Here is a 17,314-nt window from a genome sequence, read left to right on the forward strand (position 1 = left end):
AAATAAATTTTGAAGCAAGTTTGGGACAACTGGTATACCATTTATTATCTCCTTCCCACAAAACTACCATGTGAAGATAAACTGCTGATTCCTAACAGAAGTACATAGGTTTAATTTTCCCAAAGAAAAATAGTGTTATTTTTGTGTTAGATATATTTTTTTAATCTATGGCACTTCACTGTAAACAAGTCAGAAATGAATCTGATATATCAGAGATAAATAAAAATAAATAATTTCACCTTGGTTTGGAATGTGTAAGATAGTTAGAATATTGTTAAAAATTGATTATTATTACTACAACTGCTGTTGATAACTTATATTCATTAGATACTTGTTTTAGACACTGTGCTAACCTGGTGATTATAAAAGTCACTTTGGATCATCACTTTGACCTCAGGAAGAGTATTCAGTAGCCTCTGGGATAAGCATATAAGATGAATTATTCACAGAAAGAGGGGTCTCAAAAAGGATTTGATTAAACCACTGGATAGCTACTAAATTCTTGTTATAACATTCAAGTGTTTTGTTGCTGTCCACAAAGGAGGAAGTTACTAGAACTTGGTGCCTTCAATTTGCAAGCCAGATCCATGCTTTCTTTAGGCAGCCCCAAGCCAGTGATTGAGATGGCAGGTGACCAGAGCCTCACTACATTGGCCCTGTGATATCTTGCTCTAGTGGACAGTCTCTCATTCCAGAACCCTCTGAATGCACTGACAGAAATTTTGCCAGATTTATGTTGCAGTCTAAGGCTCTCTTGTCAAATCCTGTTCTCTGATCCCTTCATTTTTATAAGTTGTAGACCTACCATCTTGTCTGAAGTCTTCCAGCCCAAGTACCAACTTTCCTTCCCAGAAGTACCCAAATGTACAATTGGCAAGCTTTAGGTATTTTAAATTCCTTTTATGTTTCTGCTAATATCTTGCTATATGAAAGCTATCAAGCCATTTCTCTTCTCTAGTTCTTTATAATGAAGACTCAAATAAATAAAGTGTTCCTTGGGATGATTTGGCGGAACCCTTTAGGACGTTAGTTAGAGGTTGATAATTTTGTTAATATCAGGTCTTCATTTGGCTGGAAAAAAAATGATGACAACAAAGGTATTTATAAAAATATATTTCACAAAGTAGGAAACAATACAGGAGTTTCTCTGAATACAATACATGGAGTAAATAAACAATATTGCATTAAAGCAAAGTAGAAAATTAAAATGATCTGCATGTAATACTTGAGTTGTATCATACATTTTCTACTCCTAAATGGCAGGTTTGCATTACAAATTAAATATGCTCACATCTTCTAGTGCTGCTCTTTTTTATTTTTTTTTTTTGTTTGTAGCCTAAAACATTCTGTGGATCACTGTGATCAGGGACAGAAGTGCTAAAAACAGAAACAGTAAAATTATGTACAAATCAGTTCCTGTTTCTAAAATAGTTGGGGGGGGGCAACTTGAAGCATGTTTATTGGACAGGGCATTAGGTAGGTATCTAAAAGTCTAGAGTTTAAATATTCACAGGAATCAATATACTTTCAGATGTTTGTGCTTGTAGTAAAAACACCAAATACTAGGATTATGAACAAAATAGAAAACAGTCCGTTAAGTTTCTCTGGGAAAATGCTGTTCCTGCCATCACCAGTCACAATAACACTTCCTACTCTAAAGAGACCATTAGCTCTCCTTTTCGTAATATTGCCTTCCATACTTATCTCATCAAAATGTACATGTATTAAACATTCATTGTATATATATTTATATAAAACAATCTAAAGTCTTAATAATGGATATAATTTAGGTTTCTTTTCCCATATAGTCCCTTAATCTATAGAGTACCAACCTTAATAAATAAAAGCATTAATGGACATCAATAAAATATTTATTTTGAGGATTAAACAAATAAATTCACGCGCTAGCAATAAAACCATCTGTCTCTTAATTAGTCCACTATGGGATACAGTTTATCTTTGTGTCCTTGTGGAAGTAGATGAGGTGGAGGGAAGGAGGAATCCTGCTTCTAGAAACAAGCTGTTTGAATGGGATTTCTCTCCTCCCACCACTGAGTTGGCAATCCCCACCCTGGAATGGATTACGAACATGTGAATATTTTAAGGCTCGACACAATATTTAAAGATGCTATTCAGTCTCTGGTGAGTGGGGCCAACAATTATGTACAATGTGTGGTCACCGTACCGTATAATCTAGGAGGCCTCCTGAAACTCCAAAAAGTCATAATGTACAGCAGACCAAGTATTGCTTTATCATTTGTGGCGGGATCCTTATTGGTGAAGGGGAAAAAACCATTTGCATTCATAAAAATCCTTGAAGAAGACACAAATCAGCAGCAGATTCCTTGCAGGTCCATTTTTTTTTCTAAGAAAGCACCTTTTAATTTTGATTTTTTCCTCTTTTTAAACCATTTCTCTAAAGATTAGCTAGGATCCCAATCTTTGTCTGTGGTAGTCAGGTAAATATCAAATATCCAAAGACTTCTAGACACTCCACATACTTAATTCACACTCCACAAGATTTATAACCTCCTAACATATACTTTTTATTTTTATTATTTTTTTTGGTTCAACATTAAAATGCGGTTGAGTTTATAGATGATTGGTGCTAAACTTGCGTCTAAAACAATAGCCACATTGGTTTGTATCTAAGGGGAGTGACCCTAGAATATTACAGAATGCTCAGTTCCATGGAATTTTTTTTTTTTTTTTTTTTTTATAATCCACTGTCAAGTTTCTTTGTCACTTTCACCAACAGAGTAGAGTTCGCCCAGTCTCTTAAAGCGGGGACCCCAGTCACTGAGGTAGTCAAAATTCTGGTCTGAGTCTGATGTGGTGGACTCCAAGGAGCTGAGGGAGCCAGCCACAGACCCTCGGCCTTCATAGCCATAAATCTGAATGGAGTCATATGGTGGGGCCGTAGGGTCATTATCTGCCTCATGCAGCCTTACATTTATAAATTCATCGACATCAACACCATTTGGAACTGGAGCAAGCCCTTGCCTTGGCATGAACTGCAAATCTGGTTTAATATCCTTACGGGGTAAAAATCCATTAATTCCATCTGGGTTTTGTAAAGTTGCAATGTCAAAAGCCTCTGTGTCCTCCTCCCCTCCTCCTTCGTCGTCATATCGAATGATGTTTTCTCGAACGTCTTCATCATCTTTGATAATCAATGGCTCATTTTTATGTCGCCGCAGAGTTACAAACAGCACCACAATGACTGTAGGAAAAATGCCAAATAATAATTAACCGGAGGAACATATAATTTTATAATCAGTACATCATATATGTTAAGAGACAGGGGCATTTATGAGTGTGTGGCTTTAATCACCTTTATTAGGAAATTTAGCTAAACATCTTTCTGAAGATTGGCCACTGAATTTTGAGTGTTATTCCAGATTATTACTGTTTATTAAAGGGTGATGATGCTGGGTTAAATAAATAGGCTTTTAGATAGTTGTGGTGAAGGATACACTTAATACTTTTTTCAGCTCTAATGGTATGAAATCAAAATGCAGCAGGACTAACTTGGTGTATCTCTTGGGTAAATTATTGAAAATCCTTTAGCTCCATGTCTCTCTTCTGTTAAAAAATAAAATAAAATAAAAATTAAGAAAACAGACTAGTGAGCTCCAACTTTGTTTATTTTCTGTTTTAACTATTATTCAAGGTCCTCTAGATTAAAAAAAAATTTGTTTTCACAGAGTAAACGTTAAACACACATGGGCAGCTTCTTGATGAAACCTGGAACTCCTAAATCTGTAAACATAGACCTGACGGTGAGGAAAGGGATAAGATCACACAACTAGGTACCCTGATCAAACTTGGGCTACTGCAGAAACATACGTCAGAGAGGTAAGTTAGGCTTAAATCCAAGGTACTGAGTGAAGAAGATAGTAAATGACACCATCTTTAAGGTGTTTTATTCTTTAAGAACAGCATTGGATACGACTTTTTGTGTTTTGTCAATCTTTTTGAAGACAACATATTGTGTCTACTCTTTTTTTTCATTTTATCTCATTAAATTTTAGGATCTGATGGACTAAGTAACCCAATTTATACCCTGCTTGTGTACAATAGTATTATGGGCATCAAATAGCATACTCTGTTTACAGTAACTGGTGTGTTTGCATCAGAAGATCTGGAGATCTTATATAATAGAGGCTACAAACACAGAAAGGCTCATTCCCATTTTCACCACCATATTCTATTTTTACACATTGCCCATCATTTACTGATGATGGGAATGAAAAAGGCACTGAACATTCTCTTCAATTCTACATGTACTATCATAACATTTTCTTGACTTCCTCCTAGTGACCTCACAGTGTGGGAAAAGGAAATACTTCTTGCGTCAAGGAATGCTGATGCTGGCCAGGACAGAGTTTTCTGTCCTCATTTACAGTCATTTATGAACCAGAAAAATGGTGACCATGAGGCTATGAAGGAAATACATACCTAGCAACAAAATGATGCATGCTAATATGGCAATTAAGGCGCCCATACTGAGTCCAATGGGAAGGACATACGCTTCAACGTTACAAGACTGGACAACACCATCATTGCTGCAGCCACAGACCCGGATCGTCAGGGTACTGGTGCTGCTCAGTGGAGGATTTCCACTGTCACTGATTATGATTGGTAAAAGATAGACTTCTTGCTTCTGGCGGTTGAATCCATTATGCTTTGCCAAAATGCTGAGGGAATTATCTGGAAAGAGTGGAAATTAGAATAATTTAAATCATTTCAAAATGGCTATCCAAACAACACTTGTTTTCCTAGTTCGTAAATCCCCTTCAAACCTTAAGACAATCCCAACTCTAGTGGACCTCTCAAGCTCTCTTTATATTTGTACTTCCCACTTTTTCATTTGTCGTGAGTTAAAATAACCAAACAATAATGGGTTGAATGCATGGAGCCCAATAATGAACTAATGGAATTTTACCAGCACAATATACTTACAAAATATTAATTTTATAAAAATAATCTTCAAGTTTTAAGGGTTCTTTTGGAAGACATACATTTTCTCAAGTCTCCATTCTCTTTATTTAGCTTTGTAATGCACTGAACAAAGTTGACTGGATAGAATTCCACCATATTTGGAAGATTGGTTCAAGAAACTCTATATTAAAACATAGACTAGATGACAATATAGCATGCAAATCAAAGTACTTTGTTGACTCCCACAGGTACCTAATAAAAGAGATAATTATGCTTTTGAGTGTTTATACTAAGAAATAACAAAAGCTCCATTTACTGCCAATTGGAGGATATGCCACACATGTAAAAATCATGTAAACTAACTTTGTGTATACTAGTAATACAAGTAAGAACAAGTGAGAAGTCATATGAGAAAGTATTCCATTTTTGTGTGTGTGTGTGTCAATTAGTTACAGGGAGGTAACTGGTTACCTGGAGCAATACTTAAGTATATAACTGCAGTTTGACATAAAACTGGTTACTAAGAAGTGATTGGTTCCATGTGAACAATATGGTTTTGAAATTCTATTTTTGTTTATTATTTATCACCATCTCATGCATTATACAATTAATTTATTTGTACATATTAATTTATTTTCAAATTCTGATTAATGAAAAACAAATATCTACTAATTATCTCTTATTGGTATTATGGCCAAAAGCAGATAAACAAATTTTTAGCTATTATATATAATGTTTTTTGTGTAATTATTATTTCAATTGAGATTTTTTCTTTTCAGATATCAATAAATTTTCAGGTCTCAGAAGATTGGGCAACCTCATCATTGTGCATTAAAGCAGACATTTCAAATCATTGCTGTCTAATTTCTAGATATCAGTGTCCTACTTGTTTCTAAAATACTCAAATAGGTAGATACATATTTCATTAAATGAATTTAAGTAAATATGTTAATCTTAGCCATATAGTACTATATTACAATTTCCCAGAAAATAAGAGTCATTCCTAAGAACAGATGTATAATTAGACGTCTTTTTGCTTTATGATAAAACAGGCCTATAATGCCTTACTAGTAAGGAGTCAAACAGAAAAAGCACTCTGATTTAACAATATTTTTTCCTAAATTTCTTCTGGTTGTGCCTCATTATATAGTAATTTGCAGAGCAAAAGGAGGTTTCTAATGGAGTTAAGCAGTGATACACCAAATGATCCAGTAATCTTTATTTCCATGACCTAGAAGGAAATACCAGTAAGCTAAAAGCAGGGGAACATTATCTCAAAACATACAGAATATATAGTTGTGTTATATTTTCAGAAAGTATATGACAAGTTTGAGTACAGTTAATTAGTGCAGGGAGCATTTGTGGGTGATTTCATACACCATAGTTCAAAACAGAAGCTGGGAATTGTTCCTTAAGATGCAATTAATAAAATTACAATGGGGCTTTTGTCTTTTGTGGATGACATTATTTATACCAGAAGTATCTTTGCATATTCTCTCTTTAAAGTAGTCTATAATGGGAATTTAGAATTTGCTGCAAGAATGCTGCTTGTTGCAGAAAAAAAAAAATCTCTTTTATCGCTTAGAAAAGTGTTGGTGAATCTAACACTAAACACATGCTCAAACTTTTGTGTTAATCCTGGAATTTGCATATATTGTTTCACTCTTTTGGGGGTGGGGGATACCAGGGGTTGAACTGAGCGCATTCAAGCACTGAACAACATCACCAGCCCTATTTTTTTTTTTTGTATTTTTTTGGAGACAGGGTCACACTGAGTTGCTTAGCACCTCACTTTTGTTGAGGTTTTCTTTGAATTCTCAATCCTCCTGCCTCAGCCTCAGGAGCTGCTGGTATTACAGCCACCACACCTGGCTTACATTGTTTCCCTATTTACACAGGAAATTGTTGAGTAGATAAAAGAAGACAATGAGTTAATTTTGTTAAGTTTTACCAACCAACTGTAGGCAATGTCAATTTACCTGTCTACTGGATTGTGAATTTGTGTGTGTGTGTGTGTGTGTGTGTGTGTGTGTGTCCACGTGTGTTTACTAGTTTTGCATAGGTGCTTATATGTAGTATTAATTTATTTGAGGACTTTAAAAAAATAGGACAAATAAAATTATAATATTGCATATATCAAAAATCATAACATGTCATGTATTTAAAAAATAAAAACAATTTAAAAAACATAATGGTTTCACATAGTTCACATTAATGTATTTATGATCATTTAAAAAATCTTACATGTTGCAAATAACTTCTACAAAGTTGCAGTTTGTTCTTTAAAACTTATGCTGATTTTTCATTTCATTGAAATTTTAATTTCAATACAGTCAATTTTATCAATCTCATCACAAGTGTTTTTAAGCCTTATTTTAAAGATTGCTAATTATATAAAAGTTGGTTTCATAATGCTACCTTTCTGATTTAGATCATTATATGAAATTGATTTTTTCCCCATACTTCTAATTTATTTTCCCAAGGTTAATTATGGAATAACTTATCCCTTATCCACTGATTCTTAATGCTCTCTCTCACAAATCAGTTTTTTTTTTTTTTTTTGCATTCTCATCCTTTCATGGAATATCTATTTAGTTCCAATAGTCTGGTTTTCTAACTATGTATTATTTGGCATCCTTTTTATGAGTTAGAACTTTGTAAAAATCTTGATATTTTTCAAGGCACTTTCCCCAATCATGTCTTCTTTAAAGTGTATGATCTATTTTTGTCTATTTGCTGTTCTCTTATAAATATAGAGTCAGACTGATTATCAAACCCCTTGAAAATTCCTATAAGATCTCTGGTAAAGATTGTAATCAAATAGAAACAAATTTAGAGAGCATTGACAACTTTATGACCATAGTCTTCTGTATAAAGATATGATCAAGGTTTATCTATTTTCCTAAATATATATCAATAGGCTTTTTATTTTGGCTAAAAGAGATTTCTTACATTCTTGTTCAATTTATTATTGGATGAAGCATGTATTCTGTTGCTATAGTAAACCTTCCTAAAATTAACTACCTTTGAAAATTGTATTTTCAGTGCATTGCTGCTGATATACAAAATATAATTGCTTTTATTGGTAGGACTATAAAATGGTATACACATACTACAGTCTTTTATTTTTCCTTTTTTCTTCTTAGTAATAGAGATTGAACCCCTTTGTACACTATTCTTAATTTCAGTAATCTTCTAAGACATTCTTTTTTACTTATAAAATATATCTCATCACATAATTCCATTTTAGTATGATAGCATGAGGACCTCACAGATATGCTTCCCAGGGCAAATGATGAATATTATAAAAGAAAACAGATTTAAAATTCCTGGAAATGTTTCTGGAGAAAAGCAACAAATGAAGATATGTTTATACAAGACAATAGACACATCATAGTAAAAATCCTGAGAGTCAAACACAATAAAAAAAAAAATCTTGCAAGCAAGAGTAAAGTTAGTCACTTCCAAAGTGACTAGTATGATTAACAGCTAAATTCTTATAGAATAAGTAGAGGCCAGAAGGAAGTGAAATAACATGATTACAATGCTGAATGAAACAAAATAATAATTGCCAGCCAAGATATATATCTAACAAAGTTACCCTTCAATGTGTCTGTATATACAATAGAGGCATTCCCAGGCAACAAAAACCCAACAGAATTTGCATGAGTATTTATTAAAGAATGTTTTCTTCAGATTGAGAGCAAATAATTCCAGATGGTAATACTAACACACATTAAAAACTAAAAGTATCAGTAAAGAAAATATTATAGTTTTAAAAATAGTATAAATGAAGAGATTTCTCTTTATAAAAAGCAATATATAAAATATTGTGTATCTAATGTATTCTTGAGCATATTACATATAGAAATTCAAAGGTAATAATTAAATATTCCAAAATTTCACTTTTACTAATGTTTAAAATGATGAGGGAGAAATCAACAGAAAGATAGAACACTTAAACAATAATAAAACCAGCTATACTTCACACATACCTATAGAATGTTCCAGTCAACAACAGAAAAATAAATATTTTCTTAAATACACTTGAAATATTCTTTAGCATAAACTATATCAAATACAAATTAATGTAAAATTATATAAATGGCACAAAGATTGTTCTCTCAGCAACTCCAAAGTATGTTTTCTATTAAATGAAATTAGATATCAATAATATGAAAGAAACTCAGACACTCACAAATACATGGTCTTAATTGCAGTCTTCAATAATCAATGGGTCAAAGAAGAAAGCAAAAAAAAATGGTATTAGAAAATATGATGAGACAAATATGAATGAAAAATACAACAGACCAAAATGTATGGGATGCAACTAAAGCTGTGCTTAGAGAGAAATTTATAGCTTTAAATGTCTATATTAAGAAATAGCTCAAATTAAATTTTATGTATATATGAGAGAAACTAAAGAAAAAAAAATAAATTCACGATAAAGTTTGTTGAATTCAGCATTTAGTAAGATGATTGATGATGTTTACTGGAAGACTTTCTAATTGCTTGTTAATATGTTGATATGCTTTTATTTTTTTTCTTCAGTTTCTATTTTATTTTGTTTCATTTATTTTCCAATAATACAAAGGGTAAGCAAGTCATATAAGTGAGAATAGCTCAGCTTTTCACTGCCTCTAAGCATGGCTTCAACTTTACAATTACATTATTGAAAAACCATCTTTTATTCCTTCATACTTTCATGCATTTCCATTCTATGCTAACTTATTGTACCTGCATCTTAGCCTATTCTTCCCTTTATGGTTGCTTTTGCTTACTGCATGTGTTGCATTCATTTTGTCTTTCTGAGCACAGAAAATGGAAGAGTAGGTCCTGATCACTATTTGTTGAAGAAAACACAGAGCTGTTTTCTAAAACTAGAAAATATATAAGAAAAGAGAGAAAGCAATCACTGAAACTCATACACGCATACCATATGATGTTTTAATTTATATTTCTGGAATATAATAACTGAGTTTTCCAAAAGGTAGAAGTATACTTAGGTTCTATTTAAGAAATGGGCAAACCAAAGCAATTGGCATTCTGTAAGATGGACCATATCCAACTGGACATGCTACATATCTTAACCACATCACCTGACTCACTAATACTCCGGAGGATGAAACGTTCAAATACTGATATTCCCCATGATTTCTTCCAGTGAGGGGTTTTCCCGTTCTCTCATATACTTGGAATGTTTTATTTATGAGCATTATACCAGGAAGGAAGAATGACATTATTTTTAGAATGATGCTTCATTCTCCATACACTTATAACTGACTGTTGAAGGAAGTCAGAAGTCATCAAAGAACTTGATGGAGATTGAAAGTAGATCTATTGCACCTGGCACATGTCACATGATAATATTACTAAAATAGTGGTGGAGTTCCTTTCTCTTTGGCTGAGAAAAACAAGACATATAGAAAAAAGTAGTAAAGAATGAATCAGAAAAGAAATAACCATTTTCAAGTACATAGATTTGCCTAGTTTTAAACAATACAGTCATTGTTATTATTATATGTGAGCATTACCTTAGATACTGAGACCAGATCATGAATAAAAAATATTCACTTTAATCTTAATTTTCATAATTTTTCCTGTCCGAACAATTTGTTGGAAATTTACTGGAAGTTATGAGAGACATCATCAAAAACAGCCATGTTAAAATCCATCTCTTGAAATGTTTAGTCAGTGGTCCTTTGAATTTATAAAAATAAATCGATACTATTACATATATGTGTATATTATCTCATCAAGATAAAAGCCTTTCAGGGAGACTAACCTTATTTAATACAAAACTATTCCCTATTTCCAGCACAGGACTGGCACAAAGCATGGATTCTTGAAACAGTCGCTTTTTTTCTTTTTAATATTTTTTTAAGTTGTAGGTGGACCTTTATTTATCTATATTTGGTGTTGAGAATCGAACCCAATGCCTCACACTTGCTAGGCAAGTGCTCTGCCACTGACCTACAACCCCAGACCTTTAACCCACTTTTCTTTAGAATGAGTTTAGTTTCAAGAAACTGAATACCCCACTGATACTTTAGGACTAAGAAATGTTTAAAAATAAGAAATGAAAGAGCAGGGAGTATTTGTCTACCTTCCCATCCATTCATTCAACCATCCTTCTATCGAATCTTATTAAAATTTCTGTTACAGAATAAAAACAGAATACAATAAACATATCATTCTGATAATATTTTATCAATAGAAATGGAATGCCAGTTCAACACTCTCTGTATAGGTTGAGATAAATAAATACCTTTTATCTATAAAATACAGATATATGTATATAAATATATAGTGTATATTTAGAATTTTAATATTTCTCTTATAGGACTGAGGCATACCTCTTTAGGACTAAGGTTTCCTACATACATACACACATGCCCACATGCACATCTGAGAAAGAGGACCATTAGAATTTCTCTATTTCTTTCTTTTTTTTTTTTTTTTGAGAGTTTCCTGACTCATGTCAGGATGGAATTTATTCCAGAAAATTGGGAGAAATTCTATACACTATCTTCTGTTTCCATCAATGACAATAATTGACTTTTTCATGTTTTATACAATAGAATAATTTGAATAATATTATGATGCTTGTTAAGTTGTGGCATCATTTTAAGATCAATTTTTTCATGAAGAAAAATAAATTGAATGTTTTATTATAATTTTATTTTTTATTTTGCAGTAGTACTTGGAATTGAACTCAGGGTTACTCTACCACTGATCTACATACCCAGTCCTTTTTATTTTTATTTTATTTAAATTTTTAAAAAACTTCTTGGTACTAGAGATTAAACAGAGGCTCGTTACCACTGAAGTACCTCCCCAGGACTTGTTATTTTTTATTTTTTTTAATTGGTTGTTCAAAACATTACAAAGCTCTTGACATATCATATTTCATACATTAGATTCAAGTGGGTTATGAACTCCCATTTTTACCCCAAATACAGATTGCAGAATCACATCGGTTACACATCCACATTTTTACATAATGCCATATTAGTAACTGTTGTATTCTGCTGCCTTTCCTATCCTCTACTATCTCCCTCCCCTCACTTCCCATCTTCTCTCTCTACACCATCTACTGTAATTCATTTCCCTCCTTGTTTATTATCCCATTCCCCTCACAACCTCTTATATGTAATTTTGTATAACAATGAGGGTCTCCCTCCATTTCCATGCAATTTCCCTTTTCTCTCCCTTTCCCTCCCACCTCATGTCTCTGCTTAATGTTAATCTTTTCTTCCTGCTCTTCCTCCCTAATCTGTTCTTAGTTGCTCTCATTATATCAAAGAAGACATTTGGTATTTGTTTTTTAGGGATTGGCTAGCTTCACTAAGCATAATCTGCTCTAGTGCCATCGATTTCCCTGCAAATTCCATGATTTTGTCATTTTTTAGTGCTGCGTAATACTCCATGGTGTATAAATGCCAAATTTTTTTATAGATTACAGACTTATGATGCTTCCCATACCAACTGCATGTTCTAATCCCTGCCTAATTCCAGCTGCATGTATGAATCACTCTTTTTACTAGTTGTTCCAGGCACCTTGGCCTTTGGTGTGTCAAACATCTTTATTTCTCAAGGCGTTTATATTTGCTTTTGCTTTTGCCTAAAAATTCCTCTCCCTTTCCTTGTTCATAATTCAAATTGTGAATATTCATGTATTTTTTTAAAAACTATGCTTAAAAATAACTTTTTTGTGGATAATATTTCTCACAAGTTGTCTCTGATTTCTCTGGATAAATTAGTTGCAGGATTTTATAAAAATGTTTATACTTTCATCAAGACACTATTACACAGAAATCATACAGTAGTAGAGATATAGTAGACACTGGAGATGCAGAAATAAAGTAGGAAACTTCCAAAAAAACAAATAACCATTTTAAGAAGTATAATAAGTATTCAGAAAATATTTGCTAAGTAAATAAATGACTATGTAATGTTAAGCTATGTTTTGTGCAGCTCAAGTTCATTTCTTCTCATGATACTTAATAATATAGGAGATTATATATGTTTCAAAATAAATCAGAAAGGGAGTTCATTTTCTGGCTACTGGAAGGCATATATAGCCTAGGATCACATATGGAAATTCAAGAGAAATATTGACAGTTTGTAAGCTTTTCTCTAGGCATAACGATATTGGCATTATTGAGAGCAATAAACTGAGGATGCTTAAATGCAAGTAGAGCAGGCTCAGAGAGGAAGAAAATTGCTCTAAAATTTTGGAAATACCAACATGTAAAAGAGGTATATACTGAACTTCTCCTTTACTGGCTGAAGTTGGATGCATTAGTTCTTTATTCAGGGTAGGTAATACATACTGAATGATTATCCCTTATATAGATTCTTAGAGAAGTTTTTTCTTTGATTATTGATATTTGGTAGTTAAGCATTTAGAATTGAAAATTAAAGAATATTCTTTCATGTAACATTAATACATTTTTTTTCTGTAAGTAATTAAGACAGTATTTGCTACGGATTCCCCAAAGATTGTTTCCCTCATATTCTCTATATTGAAGCTCTAAATCTCAGTGTGGCTATATTTGGAGATGGGGTCACTGAGGAAGTGATGAAGGTTAAGGGTATAAGACCTGAACCTATAGGGTTATCTTCCTTATAAGAAGAGACAGTAAAGAGTAGGCTCTCTCCTTTTGTCTCTTTCTGTGGGCACACAAAGAAGTGATCATGTGAACACCCAGCAAGATGACTGCTGCCTTTGAGTCAAGCAAAGAGCCCCTACCTAATGGACACCTTGACAAAGAACTTCCGGTCTGTGAGAAATAAATTTACGTTGTGTTAGCCAGCAAGTCTGAACATTTTGTTACAGCAGCCCAAGAAGACTAAGACAATGTTGTAATCACTAATTGGTGTCCTAAAACATTTCCAAGTCTGTTTAAAGAGGTCGGCTATAGATCTATGGATAATGCTTCAGTTTTATTTGCACACTTTATCCCTTAGTCTTAACTTCCTTCTTTCCTTTCAGTTATTCTCTCTGCATTTTTTTTCTTTTTCTTTTGGTACCATTTTGGTACCAGGGATTGAACTCAGGTGCACTTTACCACTGAGTTGCATTACCAGCCTTTTATATTTTTTACTTTGAGAAAGGATATTGGTAAGTTCTTTAGGGCTTTCTAAGTTGCTGAGGCTGGCTTTGAACCTGGCAATCCTCTTGCCTCAGCTTCATGACCACTGGGATTACCAGATGTACACCACCATGACTGGTTCTCTGCCTTTTTACACAAACAATATCCAATATTTTTATGGCTGTTATTTAAATATTTCATATTCTTTTCACATTGGAAATATTTTTAGAAAAAAATAAAGGAGGAAAATCTAAATATTTTATTGTTTCAGTGCAAGCCATCTGTTGTTGCCCTGGTATAGAAATTGTGCTTTAGTCTAAGTCTCATTCATTTAAAATCACAGAGCTGTGACTTTTCACTGTCCTTTCATATGCAAGCAAAATGAAAAAGGAGCCAGAATTAATGAAGGCCCTTGACAAATATTTATGATAAAATAAGTAGATGAAGAGATGATCAGTAGATATTGTGCCTTTTGCAAAAACATCTCCTGATACTTGACTTGCAAATTCGATTCAAATTTTCTTGGTCAGGTCAAATGAAATGAGAAAAGTAAGAAGGTCAAAACACAGGGAAAAATGGCAGCCTGTTTCATAGGTGTGGACGAGAGGTTTAATTACGTTCTCATCATTGTGTTCTGTCTGTTGTTTATTTATAAAAACCTAGCAAAGCAAGGAAAAACCAAAGACATGAGCTTTCACCATATTAAAAACATTTATATAGTGTGTTCAATATTTAGGGATATGAAGCAAATATCATAGAATTTGTACTTTATTCATATCTTTTACTCCAAACACTGAGTCTGATTGGAAACATTCACTCAGTATTAAATTAGTACAAGTTAGGTCTTTGGGAAGCCATTCTCCTCCAGTGCCATTATAACTTCCTACATAATTCATTGAGAGTGTACCAACAACATTAACACTGCCACAAACAGCTGGATATTCTGGGCTACCTCATTAGACTATTGGCTTATATATCACTGTTTTTCCTTTTCTTTCCTCTCTAGACTGTCCATCATGCCACCTGGTGTAACAATCTCAAGGCTTATTTAAGTGCTCATTCATTGTCAGATAACATCACCTTTAATAATAAAATATACCGAGCCATAAAATATTGATGAAAGTCTATTTGGCTTTAAAAACAAAGCCAAATTACCTTATGGATTCTTTGGGATTAGATTAATACCATACTTAATATTTAGTCAGCAATTTACAATTATTCATAGAATTAACCAACGTTTTTAATAGAAAAACACTCTAAGGGCTCTTTATACATTATAACCATCCAGTCCTAGAGCTGTATAAATATCTGTGTATTTGTCATTTTGAAATGGAAGTATACAAATGGTGGGATCTGCCTTTCAATTTATAAAATTTAGTTTTCATTGACAGACTAGTGAAACTCAAACAAGTTCTAATATTTTATAAGAAATTAGATTTACTGTATTTAAATTTTTCATGTAAAATAATTTTAGACCATTCAAAGGTAGTATTTAGTGGAATTATGTTTGTGAAAGATGATATTTACTATCTCTATCTTCTTATTTTTAATTATTGTTTAGGTATATATAATGGCTGGTGGTGGAATGTTAGTGTAGTGAAGTAAATGGTTACCCCCAAAATAGGACAGATCCACTTCCTAATCCATGGAACCTGTAAATGTGATCTTGTTTGGAAAGTGGTCTTTGTAGGTAAAGTTAATAATCTTTAGGGGTAAAGAACAGATTCTAGCCTATAGTAAGTCTATGGAGAAAAGCGACCCTGCCAACTCTTTGATTTAAGATTTCTGGTCTCCCAAATTCTGAAAGAATAGGCTTCTAGTGTATTATGCCTCTCAGATTGTGGTTATGCCATCCTTACAGGTTATGCAATCCTTACATCCATACAGGTTATGCCATCCTTAGGAAATGAATGCCATAAGCAAATCTAATTAAATTTGTTCATGGTTACAGAGGAAGAGCAAGGCATTTTTAGTTCTGTTTTGTACATGATGAGCAGGGTTTCTGAAAGATAAAGTGACTTCCTCAGGATTTCTCAGTGGGAAGCTAAGAATAATAACCAAGTGCACAATATTTTCTATAGTATTTTCTGCTACCCTAACAAAAATTACCTCAAAGAGCCAGAGAATATGGACTCTAAGAAAATTTTATTAAAGCTCAAGGACAAGAGGAAAAAAAGTGTACGGAAGGAGGTTTTTCTATGCCTTAACACCTTTATCAGAGACTAGGAAAAAAAAAAGTGGTCAAGGTTACCAGTGTATAAGAGCATAGCGTTTTTAGAAGGAAGAGAAAGATATACAGCAAAAGTTCTCATAACTTGAGAGTGAACACAGTTCAGCATAGCACAGCATAGCTTAACACAACTTAATATAACATAGTACCACCATAAATTGATTATGAAGAAGTGATTATTTTTGGTGCCAGAAGGGAATACAAGTATCACAGTATCCACATTCCATGTTAGATTAAATCACTCTCCCAAGTCTTGAGACTTTGGAGATTTTCCCTCTACCTAATTAGCAGGCCTCTTACTCAAAATGCTCCATGCACCTTTTACAGATCCCTTAATGCTCAGGAGAAAGACATTTTTATCTCACTGTAGGTACTAGGGAATGAGAGATGAAGGCTAATATTACCTTCATTTTATTGAGGAATACCTGCATTAACTAACTCATGAGAGTAAAGCTATGCCAAAACCCAATTTCCATTTTGTTCTAATGGAAATTTTTAAGGTTTTATAAATATCAATAGATCAGGAATAATATGTAACTATTTGGATTTATAAAGAAATATAAAAAAAATGCATTTTTAAACATACAAGCAACATAAGGGAAAAATTAAGGCCTTTATTGGGATTTTAAATGAAAGCTTCAGAAAATAACCTAACAGTGTTAAATACCCACACTTCAGAAAGTTATCATTATTAGGAAATTGACTTTTCTACCACATATCTATTGATTAAACAGATACTTCTAAATATTTAAGAATATTTAGATTGATAGATGAATTCCTTGTGTATTGAAGCTGATAAATTTGTGTTCATCAATATACTTGATATAAAGGATAACTAGGCAAAAGTGTAAGCTTACTTTAAAAATTAATCACTGTGTACAAGAGACTAAAATCTTTAAATATTATTAAGAGAGAGTTAAGATTATGAAAAGGAAGTATGCAGTGTAGATTATTCTCTAAATAACTTACTTTTATTTGAAAGAGGTCAAGCATGTCTGAAATCATCATCTTGCTAGGTTCTATGATCTCCCCCAGAATTTGT

General features: G+C 32.9%; 1 protein-coding gene across 1 annotated transcript in view; it reads right to left on the reverse strand.

Annotated features, from left to right (window-relative positions):
• Positions 1–2,729: 2,729 nt before the first annotated feature.
• CDH8 (cadherin 8) overlaps positions 2,730–17,314 on the reverse strand; it is a gene marked incomplete at its 3' end in the record, with an annotated part of 348,742 nt that continues 334,157 nt past the window's right edge. Inside the window, exons 11-12 of the mRNA XM_081274667.1 lie at positions 4,462–4,713; positions 2,730–3,223 (exon numbers count right to left, since the gene is read on the reverse strand). Coding sequence (XP_081130793.1) covers positions 2,730–3,223; positions 4,462–4,713 — 746 coding nt within the window. The remainder of the gene's footprint in view (positions 3,224–4,461; positions 4,714–17,314) is intronic.

The sequence above is a fragment of the Spermophilus citellus genome (genome assembly GCF_964194105.1).
Source record: "Spermophilus citellus genome assembly, chromosome: 18".
NCBI classification, from domain to species: Eukaryota; Metazoa; Chordata; class Mammalia; order Rodentia; family Sciuridae; genus Spermophilus; species Spermophilus citellus.